At 25.6% G+C, this 12,615-nt stretch overlaps 1 protein-coding gene across 1 annotated transcript in view; it reads left to right on the top strand.

Moving 5' to 3' along the window:
- The window catches only part of GLE1 (GLE1 RNA export mediator), a 43,653-nt gene extending 31,298 nt beyond the window's left edge, over positions 1–12,355 (top strand). The window contains exons 12-16 of the mRNA XM_081846711.1: positions 403–532; positions 3,442–3,546; positions 6,453–6,535; positions 9,478–9,541; positions 12,206–12,355. Of these exons, the coding sequence (XP_081702837.1) occupies positions 403–532; positions 3,442–3,546; positions 6,453–6,535; positions 9,478–9,541; positions 12,206–12,274 (451 nt within the window). The 3' untranslated portion in view covers positions 12,275–12,355. The remainder of the gene's footprint in view (positions 1–402; positions 533–3,441; positions 3,547–6,452; positions 6,536–9,477; positions 9,542–12,205) is intronic.
- The last annotated feature ends 260 nt before the right edge of the window (positions 12,356–12,615 follow it).

The raw sequence follows: 12,615 nt of genomic DNA, 5'->3' as shown, positions 1-12,615 counted from the left end.
AATCGATAGATAGATAGATAGATAGATAGATAGATAGATAGATAGATGGGTGGGTTGATATATCGATGGATGGACAGATGGATATATGGATGGATAGATAGATGGATGGATAGATAGATAGATAGATAGATAGATAGATAGATGGGTGGGTTGATATATCGATGGATGGACAGATGGATATATGGATGGATAGATAGATGGATGGATGGATAGATAGATAGATAGATAGATGGATGAATGGATAGATTGGTGAATAGATAGATAAGATTGATAGATAGATAGATAGATGGATAGATGGGTGGGTTGATGGTTTGGTTGATTGACAGATGGATTGATTGACAGATGGATTGATTGACAGATTGATTGATTGATTGACAGCCGCCTTCCCCTCCCGCCCCCCAGGCTCCTGGGCTACCAATCCCACGACTCGGCCCCGGAGCCCCAGGACAACTTCCTCAAGCGCATGTCCGGAATGATCCGCCTCTATGCCGCCATCTTGACGCTGCGCTGGCCCTACGGGGACCTCCAGGGGGTAAGAGATTCCGGAAGATTCCGGGAGATTCCGGGAGATTCCGGAAAATTCCGGGTCGCTCTGGGTGACCCGGGGGGGGGGAGGGAGAAAATATATATTTTATTTTATTTTATTTTTATTTTTGCTTTATTTTATTTCTTTTGCTCTCTTTTTGCTTTCTTTTCTTTCTTTTCGCTTTATATTAGATTAGATTATTTTTGCTTGATTTATTTTATTCTATTTTTGCTTTATTTTTGCTTTATTTTATTTTATTTATGCTTTATATTAGATTTGATTATCTTTGGTTGATTTATTTTATTCTACTTTTGCTTTATTTTTGCTTTATTTTATTTTATTTTATTTTATTTATTTATTTTATTTTATTTATGCTTTATATTAGATTAGATTATCTTTGCTTGATTTATTTTATTCTATTTTTGCTTTATTTATTCTATTTTTGCTTTATTTTTGCTTTATTTTATTTTATTTATTTTGTTTTATTTTTGCTTTATTTTATTTTATTTATTTTGCTTTTTTGCTTTATTTTATTTTATTTATTTTACTTTATTTTTGCTTTATATTATATTATATTATCTTTGCTTTATTTATTTTATTTTATTTTTGCTTTATTTATTTTACTTTATTTTTGCTTTATTTTATTTATTTTACTTTATTTTTGCTTTATTTTACTTTATTTTATATTTCTTTCTTTTGTTTTACTTTATTTCTGCTTTATTTTATTTTATTTATTCTACTTTATTTGTTTTATTTATATTTTTATTTGTTTTACTTCTGCTTGATTTATTTGATGTATTTTATTTTGTTTTATTTTTGCTCAATTTATTGATCTGTTTTATTTCTATTCTATTCTGTTTTATTTTTGCTTGATTTTATTTTTTGTTTTGTTTTATTTTTGCTTGATTTTATTTTTGCTTGATTTATTTTATTTTACTTATTTTGCTTATTTTATTTATTTTTCTTTTTATATTTTATTTTATTCTATTTTAATCTGATTAGCATTCAATGAAATCATCAACTGGGTCTTCTTCTTGGAAAACAGATAAAAAAACTAATTTAATTTAATATTTTATTCTATTAATTTTAATCGATTAGCATTCAATGAAATCATCAACTGGGTCTTCTTGGAAAACAGATAAAAAAACTAATTTAATTTAATATTTTATTCTATTAATTTTAATCGGATTAGGATTCAATGATATTATCAACTGGGTCGTCTTCTTGGAAAACAGATAAAAAAACTAATTTAATTTAATATTTTATTCTATTAATTTTAATCGATTAGCATTCAATGAAATCATCAACTGGGTCTTCTTGGAAAACAGATAAAAAAACTAATTTAATTTAATATTTTATTCTATTAATTTTAATTGATTAGCATTCAATGAAATCATCAACTGGGTCTTCTTCTTGGAAAACAGATAAAAAAACTAATTTAATTTAATATTTTATTCTATTAATTTTAATCGATTAGCATTCAATGAAATCATCAACTGGGTCTTCTTGGAAAACAGATAAAAAAACTAATTTAATTTAATATTTTATTCTATTAATTTTAATCGATTAGCATTCAATGAAATCATCAACGGTCTTCTTCTTGGAAAACAGATAAAAAAACTAATTTAATTTAATATTTTATTCTATTAATTTTAATCGGATTAGGATTCAATGATATTATCAACTGGGTCTTCTTCTTGGAAAACAGATAAAAAAACTAATTTAATTTAATATTTTATTCTATTAATTTTAATCAATTAGCATTCAATGAAATCATCAACTGGGTCTTCTTGGAAAACAGATAAAAAAACTAATTTAATTTAATATTTTATTCTATTAATTTTAATCGATTAGCATTCAATGAAATCATCAACGGTCGTCTTCTTGGAAAACAGATAAAAAAACTAATTTAATTTAATATTTTATTCTATTAATTTTAATCGGATTAGGATTCAATGATATTATCAATTGGGTCTTCTTCTTGGAAAACAGATAAAAAAACTAATTTAATTTAATATTTTATTCTATTAATTTTAATCGATTAGCATTCAATGAAATCATCAACTGGGTCTTCTTGGAAAACAGATAAAAAAACTAATTTAATTTAATATTTTATTCTATTAATTTTAATCGATTAGCATTCAATGAAATCATCAACTGGGTCTTCTTGGAAAACAGATAAAAAAACTAATTTAATTTAATATTTTATTCTATTAATTTTAATCGGATTAGGATTCAATGATATTATCAACTGGGTCTACTTGGAAAACAGATAAAAAAACTAATTTAATTTAATATTTTATTCTATTAATTTTAATCGGATTAGGATTCAATGATATTATCAACTGGGTCTACTTGGAAAACAGATAAAAAAACTAATTTAATTTAATATTTTATTCTATTAATTTTAATCGGATTAGGATTCAATGATATTATCAACTGGGTCTACTTGGAAAACAGATAAAAAAACTAATTTAATTTAATATTTTATTCTATTAATTTTAATCAGATTAGGATTCAATGATATTATCAACTGGGTCTACTTGGAAAACAGATAAAAAAACTAATTTAATTTAATATTTTATTCTATTAATTTTAATCGGATTAGGATTCAATGGAATTAATAAATTGGGTGTTCTTACTGGAAAACGGATAAAAAAACTTTAATTTAATATTTTATTCTATTAATTTTAATTAAATTTAAATTAATTAAATTAATTAAATTAATTAAAATTTAATTAGCATTCAATGGAATTATCAACTGGGTCTTCTTAGTGGAAAACGGATAAAAAAAACTCTTAAATTGAAATACTGTATTTTTTAATAAATCTGATATTCAAATTTCATTCCAAGCAAACATTTGAATATTTTATTATTAAAATAATTCAAATAATATTCGATTCTTCTTTTCCCAGAACCACCCGCACGGACTCAACCAGGCCTGGCGCTGGTTGGCTGAGATCCTGAACTTGGAACCCCTGGCCGACGTGACGGCCACCATCCTCTTTGACTTCCTGGAGGTGGGACCGAGGGGCAGGAAGTGGGGGTGGGAGGGGATTTCCTGTTTCCTGTTTGTTTCCTGGAGGTGGGACCAGGCCTCCTGTTTCCTGTTTGTTTTCTGGAGGTGGTGGGACCCAGGCATCCAGGGCAGGAAGTGGGGGAGAGAAGGGATTTCCTGTTTCCTGTTTGTTTCCTGGAGGGGGGACCCAGGCGTCCGAAACGGGGGAGGGGATTCCCCATTTCCTGTTTCCTGGAGGTGGGACCCAGGCGTCCGAGCCGGGGAAGGGGATTTCCCATTTCCTGTTTCCTGTTTGTTTTCTGGAGGGGGGACCCAGGCGTCCGAGCCGGGGGAGGGGATTTCCTGTTTCCTGGAGGTGGGACCAGGCATCCTGTTTCCTGTTTGTTTTCTGGAGGGGGGACCCAGGCGTCCGAGACAGGGGAGGGGATTTCCCATTTCCTGTTTCCTTTCCCATTTCCTGTTTGTTTCCTGGAGGTGGGACCCAGGCGTCCAAGCCAGGGGAGGGGATTTCCCATTTCCCATTTCCTGTTTCCTTTCCCATTTCCTGTTTGTTTCCTGGAGGTGGGACCCAGGCGTCCAAGCTAGGGGAGGGGATTTCCCATTTCCTGTTTCCTTTCCCATTTCCTGTTTCCTGGAGGTGGGACTCAGGCGTCCTGTTTCCTGTTTGTTTCCTGGAGGGGGGACCCAGGCATCCGAGACAGGGGAGGGGATTTCCCCTTTCCTGTTTCCTGTTTGTTTCCTGGAGGGGGGACCCAGGCATCCAAGCCAGGGGAGGGGATTTCCCATTTCCTGTTTCCTTTCCTATTTCCTGTTTCCTGGAGGTGGGACTCAGGCGTCCTGTTTCCTGTTTGTTTGCTGGAGGGGGGACCCAGGCGTCCGGGGCAGGAAGTGGGGGAGAGAAGGATCTGGTTGGCCGAGATCCTGAACTTGGAACCCCTGGCCGACGTGACGGCCACCATCCTCTTCGACTTCCTGGAGGTGGGACCCAGAGGCAGGAAGTGGGGGTAGGACGGGACTTCCTGTTGCCTGTTTGTTTCCTGGAGGTGGGACCAGGCGTCCTGTTTCCTGTTTGTTTCCTGGAGGGGGGACCCAGGCGTCCGAGCCGGGAGCAGGGGATTTCCCATTTCCTGTTTCATTTCCCATTTCCTGTTTCCTGGAGGAGGGACCAGGCGTCCTGTTTGCTGTTTGTTTTCTGGAGGGGGGACCCAGGCATCCAGGAAGGGGCAGGGGATTTCCCATTTCCTGTTTCCTTTCCCATTTCCTGTTTGTTTCCTGGAGGTGGGACCCAGGCGTCCGAGCTGTGGGAGGGGAATTTCCCTTTCCACTATTTTTCTTCTATTATTATTATTATTATTACTATTATTATTATTATTATTATTATTATTATTATTATTATTATGTTACTGTTTTATTATTATGTTACTGTTTTATTATTGTCATATTTATTATTGCTGCTTTTACCACTGTATTATTATTATTATTATTATTAATAATAATAATAATAAAAGTAATAATATATTACTGTTGCTTTATTATTGTATTTAGTATTGCTTCTTTTACCACTTTATTATTATTATTATTATTATTATTATTATTATTATTATTTCATTACTGCTTCTTCTTCTTGTTGTATTTCTTATTGCTGCTTTTACCACTGTATTGTTATTATTTCATTCCTGTTTTATTATTGTATTATTGCTTTTTTACCACTCTATTATTATTATTATTATTATTATTATTATTATTATTATTATTTCATTACTGTTGCTTCTTCTTATCATTCTATTTCTTATTGCTGCTTTTACCACTGTATTATTATTTCATTCCTGTTTTATTATTGTATTTCTTATTGCTTTTTTACCACTCTATTATTATTATTATTATTATTATTATTATTATTATTATTATTATTTCATCACTGTTTCTTTCTTATTGTTGTATTTATTATTGCTGCTTTTACCACTGTATTATTATTTCCTTACTGTTTTATTATTGTATTTAATATTGCTTTTTTACCACTGGTTTTTTTTTTTTATTATTATTATTATTATTATTATTTCATTACTGTCCTTTCTTATTGTTGTATTCCTTATTGCTGCTTTTACCACTGTATTATTATTTCCTTACTGTTTTATTATTGTATTTATTATTGCTTTTTTACCACTCTATTATTATTATTATTATTATTATTATTATTATTTCATCACTGTTTCTTTCTTATCGTTCTATTTCTTATTGCTGCTTATACCACTGTATTATTATTTCCTTACTGTTTTATTATTGTATTTATTATTGCTTTTTTACCACTCTATTATTATTGTTGCTGTTGTTGTTGTTATTATTATTATTAATATTAATATTTATATATATTATTATTATTTCATCACAGTTGCCTTCTTATCGTTCTATTTCTTATTGCTGCTTTTACCACTGTATTATTATTTCATTCCTGTTTTATTATTGCTTTTTTACCACTCTATTATTATTATTATTATTGTTGCTGTTGTTGTTATTATTATTATTATTAATAATATTAATATTTATATATATTATTATTATTTCATCACTGTTGCCTTCTTATCATTCTATTTCTTATTGCTGCTTTTACCACTGTATTATTATTTCATTCCTGTTTTATTATTGCTTTTTTACCACTCTATTATTATTATTATTGTTGCTGTTGTTGTTATTATTATTATTATTATTAATATTAATATTTATATATATTATTATTATTTCATCACTTGCCTTCTTATCATTCTATTTCTTATTGCTGCTTTTACCACTGTATTATTATTTCATTCCTGTTTTATTATTGTATTTATTATTGCTTTTTTACCACTCTATTATTATTATTATTATTATTATTATTATTATCATTATTATTATTATTATTATTATTATTAGGTCTGTGGCAACGCTCTCATGAAAGTCTACCAGGCCCAATTTTGGAAGATGATGGTCTTGATCCGAGAGGAATATCTGCCCAGGTAATCGATATTTATCTCTAATATTCAGATAAATAAAAAAATTCAGATAAATAAAAAAATTCAATAAATTCAGATAAATATTTATTGATCAATAATCAATAGTTCCCATTTTCCCGCCCTTTGCAATCAGAATTAATTCCATTCCATATCTGCAAACTTTCCGCCATGGGAATTTTATTTATTCTTTTATTGACTTATTTGTTCTTTCCCTTTTATTTATTTCCATTTATTTTATTTATGGTTGATGTTTTATTGATTTTTGCTTTGTTCTCTTTCTTTCCATTTCCTTTCCATTTATTTTATTCTAATTTAATTTGATTTACTTATTTGTTCTTTTCCTCTCCTTTCCTTTTTCTTTATTTCATTGATACGTAGATATATTTTTATTTATGGTTGATATTTTATTTATATTTTGTGGATATTTATCTATATTTTATTCTATTTTTATTTATTCATTTGTTATTTTCCTTTCTTTTTATTTATTTTACTGATATTTATATTTTTTCTTTCGTTTTATAGGTTTTGTTTATTTACTTTCCCTTTCATTTATTTTATTTATTGTCAATATTTTATTTATTTTTATTTTGTGTTCTTTGTTTTCCTTTCTTGATTTTCCTTTCATTTATCTTATTATTTTTTCTTTCATTTATTATTTACTTATTTTCCTTTTTATTTATTTTATTGATATATATATATATATATATATATATATATATATATATATATATATAGTTTTGTTTTATGTCTCGTTTCGTTTGGCTTTATTTTCATTTCCTTTTCATTTATTTTTATTTATTTCTGATATTTTACTGATAAGATCATTGTTTTGCTTTATTTTCATTTCATTTTCATTTATTTTTATTTATTTCTGATATTTTACTGATAAGATCATTGTTTTGCTTTATTTTCATTTCATTTTCATTTATTTTTATTTATTGTCGATATTTCATTTATTTTTATTTTGTGTTCTTTGTTTTCTTTTCTTGATTTTCATTGCATTTATCTTATTTTATTATTATTATTTATTTATTATTTATTATTTTTCTTTTATTTATATATTTATCAAATTCCTTTCCTTTCCTTTTTATTTATTTTATTGATATTTATATATATATTTATTTTGTTTTATGTTTCGTTTCCTTTTGCTTTATTTTCATTCCATTTTCATTTATTTTTATTTATTTCTGATATTTTACTGATTTTTATTTTGTCTTCTTTGTTTTCTTTTCTGGATTTTCATTTCATTTATCTTATATTATTATTATTATTATTATTATTATTATTATTTATTTATTTTCCTTTCCTTTTTATTTATTTTATTGATATTTATATATTTGTTTTGTTTTATATTTTGCTTCGTTTTGCTTTATTTTCATTTCATTTTCATTTATTTTTATTTATTGCTGATATTTTACTGATTTTTATTTTGTCTTCTTTGTTTTCTTTTCTGGATTTTCATTTCATTTATCTTATTATTTTTATTTTTATTATTATTTTTCTTTTATTTATTTATTTATTTATTTATTTATTTTCCTTTCCTTTTTATTCATTTTATTGATATTTATATATTTATTTGTTTTGCTTTATATTTTGCTTCGTTTTGCTTTATTTTCATTCCATTTTCATTTATTTTTATTTATTTCTGATATTTTGCTGATTTTTATTTTGTCTTCTTTGTTTTCTTTTCTGGATTTTCATTTCATTTATCTTATTATTTTTATTATTATTATTATTTTTCTTTTATTTATTTATTTATTTATTTTCCTTTCCTTTTTATTTATTTTATTGATATTTATATATTTATTTGTTTTGTTTTATGTTTTGCTTCGTTTTGCTTTATTTTCATTCCATTTTCATTTATTTTTATTTATTTCTGATATTTTACTGATTTTTATTTTGTCTTCTTTGTTTTCTTTTCTGGATTTTCATTTCATTTATCTTATTATTTTTTCTTTAATGTATTTATTATTTTTCTTTTCTTTATTTATTTATCTTCCTTTCCTTTTTATTTATTTTATTGATATTTATATATTTTTTATTTTGTTTTTTGTTTCGTTTTGCTTTATTTTCATTTCATTTTCATTTATTTTTATTTATTTCTGATATTTTACTGATAAGAGATCATTGTTTTGCTTTATTCTCATTTCATTTTCATTTATTTTTATTTATTGCTGATATTTTACAGATTTTAATTTTTATTTTACAGATTTTAATTTAATTAATTTTTTCTTTATTGCTGATATTTTACTGATAAGAGATCATTGTTTTGCTTTATTTTCACTTCATTTTCATTTATTTTTATTTCTTTCTGATATTTTACTGATAAGAGATCCTTGTTTTGCTTTATTTTCATTCCATTTCCATTTATTTTCATTTATTTCTGATATTTTACTGATAAGAGATCATTGCTTTGCTTTATTCTCATTTCATTTTCATTTATTTTTATTTATTGCTGATATTTTACAGATTTTAATTTTTATTTTACAGATTTTAATTTAATTAATTTTTTCTTTATTGCTGATATTTTACTGATAAGAGATCCTTGTTTTGCTTTATTTTCATTCCATTTCCATTTATTTTCATTTATTTCTGATATTTTACTGATAAGAGATCATTGTTTTGCTTTATTCTCATTTCATTTTCATTTATTTTTATTTATTGCTGATATTTTACAGATTTTAATTTTTATTTTACAGATTTTAATTTAATTAATTTTTTCTTTATTGCTGATATTTTACTGATAAGAGATCCTTGTTTTGCTTTATTTTCATTCCATTTTCATTTATTTTCATTTATTTCTGATATTTTACTGATAAGAGATCCTTGTTTTGCTTTATTTTCATTCCATTTTCATTTATTTTTATTTATTGCTGATATTTTGCAGATTTTAATTTTTATTTTACAGATTTTAATTTAATTAATTTTTTCTTTGCTCCCTGAAGGATCGAAGAGATTACCAGCCCTGGGCAAATGGGATCCTTTATCCGCCTGAAGCAGTTTTTGGAGGTAAAATCATGGCAAATTCTTTGCAAATTCTTGCAAATTATGGCATTCGAAATTACATTCTAAATGATTGCATTTAAAATTAATTGCATTCTGAATTCTTGCATTTGAAATAATTGCATTTGAAATTACTGGATTCCAAATTCTTGCATTTGAAATTACTGGATTTGAAATTCTTGCATTCGAAATTTTTGCATTTGAAATAATTGCATTCAGAAATTTTGCATTTGGAATTTTTGCATCGAAAATTAATGCATTTGGAATTACTAGATTTGAAATTACTGCATCTGAAATTATTGCATTTGAAATTATTAGATTTGAAATTACTGCATTTGAAATTATTACATGCGGAAATTTTGCATCTGAAATTATTGCATTTGAAATTACTAGATATGAAATTACTAGATTTGAAATTCTTGCATTCGGAATTCTTGCATTTGAAATTCTTGCATTTGAAATTCTTGCATTTGAAATTCTTGCATTTGAAATTACTAGATTTGAAATTATTGCATTCGGAATTATTACATCTGAAATTATTGCATTTGTAATTATTGCACTTGAAATTACTGGATTTGAATTTTTTGCATTCTAAATTATTGCATTTGAAATTACTGGATTTGAAATTTTGGATTCGGAATTCTTGCATCTGAAATTCTTGCATTTGAAATTTTTGCATTTGAAATTACTGGATTTGAAATTACTGGATTTGAAATTTTTGTATTCTAAATTATTGCATTTGAAATTACTGGATTTGAAATTATTGCATTCGGAATTCTTGCATTTGAAATTTTTGCATTTGAAATTACTGGATTTTAAATTTTTGCATTCTAAATTATTGCATTTGAAATTACTGGATTTGAAATTACTGGATTTGAAATTTTTGTATTCTAAATTATTGCATTTGAAATTACTGGATTTGAAATTTTTGCATTCGGAATTCTTGCATTTGAAATTCTTGCATTTGAAATTACTGGATTTTAAATTTTTGCATTCTAAATTATTGCATTTGAAATTATTGCATTTGAAATTACTGGATTTGAAATTTTTGCATTCTAAATTTTTGCATTTGAAATTATTGCATTTGAAATTCTGGATTTTAAATTTTTGCATTCTAAATTATTGCATTTGAAATTACTGGATTTGAAATTTTTGTATTCTAAATTATTGCATTTGAAATTTTTGCATTTGAAATTACTGGATTTGAAATTTTTGCATTCTAAATTTTTGCATTTGAAATTACTGCATTTGAAATTATTGCATTTGAAATTTCTGCATTTGAAATTTCTGCATTCTAAATAATTGCATTTGAAATTACTAGATTTGAAATTATTGCATTTGGAAATTTTGCATTCTAAATTACTGATTTTCAAATTACTGCATTTGAAATTATCGTGTTTGAAATGATTGTATTTTAAATTATTGCATTCCAAATTGCTGCATTTGAAAAGATTTTGAATTTATAATAATAATGATAATAATAATTTCATTATAATTTCATTTCCATCCTTATAAGGATCGTTTTGGGGAAATTCTTGCATTTGAAATTTTGCATTCTAAATTTTTGCATTTGAAATTACTGCATTCGGAGATTTTGCATTTGAAATTATTGCATTTGAAATTACTGGATTTGAAATTTTTGCATTCTAAATTATTCAGAAATTATTCAGAAATTTTGCATTTGGAATTCTTGCATTCTTAATTACTGCCTTTGAAATTATCGTATTTTAAATTATCGCATTCCAAATTACTGCATTTGAAAAGCTTTTGAATTGATAATAATAATGATAATAATAATTTCATTCTAATTTCATTTCCATCATTATAAGGATCGTTTTTGGGAATGTATAGCAGCAAATTCTTATTATTGTTGTTGTTTTGTTTTGTTGTTTTGTATTATTTTTATTCTTAATTATTATTATTATTATTATTATTATTATTATTATATTGTTGTTTTGTTTGTTTTGTTTTGTTTTGTTTTGTTGTTTTGTATTATTTTTATTCTTAATATTTATTATTATTATTATTATTATTATTATTATTATTATTACTATTATTATTATATTGTTGTTTTGTTTGTTTTGTTTTGTTTTGTTGTTTTGTATTATTTTTATTCTTAATATTTATTATTATTATTATTATTATTATTATTATTATTATTATTACTATTATTATTATATTGTTGTTTTTTTTGTTTTGTTTTGTTTTGTTGTTTTGTATTATTTTTATTCTTAATATTTATTATTATTATTATTATTATTATTATATTGTTGTTTTGTATTATTATTATATTGTTGTTTTGTATTTATTCTTAATATTTATTATTATTATTATTATTATTACTATTATTATTATATTGTTTTGTTTGTTTTGTTTTGTTTTGTTGTTTTGTATTATTTTTCTTAATATTTATTATTATTATTATTATTATTATTATTATTATATTGTTGTTTTGTATTATTATTATATTGTTGTTTTGTATTTATTCTTAATATTTATTATTATTATTATTATTATTATTATATTATATTGTTGTTTTGTTTTGTTTTGTATTATTTTTATTCTCAATATTTATTATTATTATTATTATTTTAATATTATATTGTTTTTCTTGTTGTTGTTGTTGTTGTTGTTGTTGTTGTTGTTGTTATTATTATTATCTTTTCCCAGGAATCTTTGCGGCGGAACGAAATCCCCCTCCCCAAGGGCTTCCTGCCCCCGTCCTTTTGGAGGTCGTGACCCTGCCCCCCCCGATTTTCCGGAACGTTCCGGAGTCGTTTCCGTCAAAATAGGAAGAAACCGTCGAATTTGTCTTAATTTTTTTTTGGGGGGGGGAGGACGAAAAATGGGATTTTTTGCCGCTTTTCCTGGGAAATTTAATTTGACGCTCCCCGTTTTATCCGGAAAGTTCCCTGATAGTCCTCCATTTCTGAACTGTCCTAAAGTTAAAAATTCAATTTAAATTTGGAAGGATGAAATGTAAAAATTAAATTTGCATTGAATGATTAAGGGATGAAAGTTGAAAATTAAATTTCAACTTCATTTTTAAAGGGTTAAATTTAAAAATTAAATGTAAATTT

Source organism: Podarcis erhardii (assembly GCF_964252035.2).
Source record: "Podarcis erhardii genome assembly, chromosome: Z".
NCBI classification, from domain to species: Eukaryota; Metazoa; Chordata; class Lepidosauria; order Squamata; family Lacertidae; genus Podarcis; species Podarcis erhardii.
Note: the sequence above shows the minus strand (reverse complement) of the source record. Positions and strands in the feature narration are given on the sequence as shown.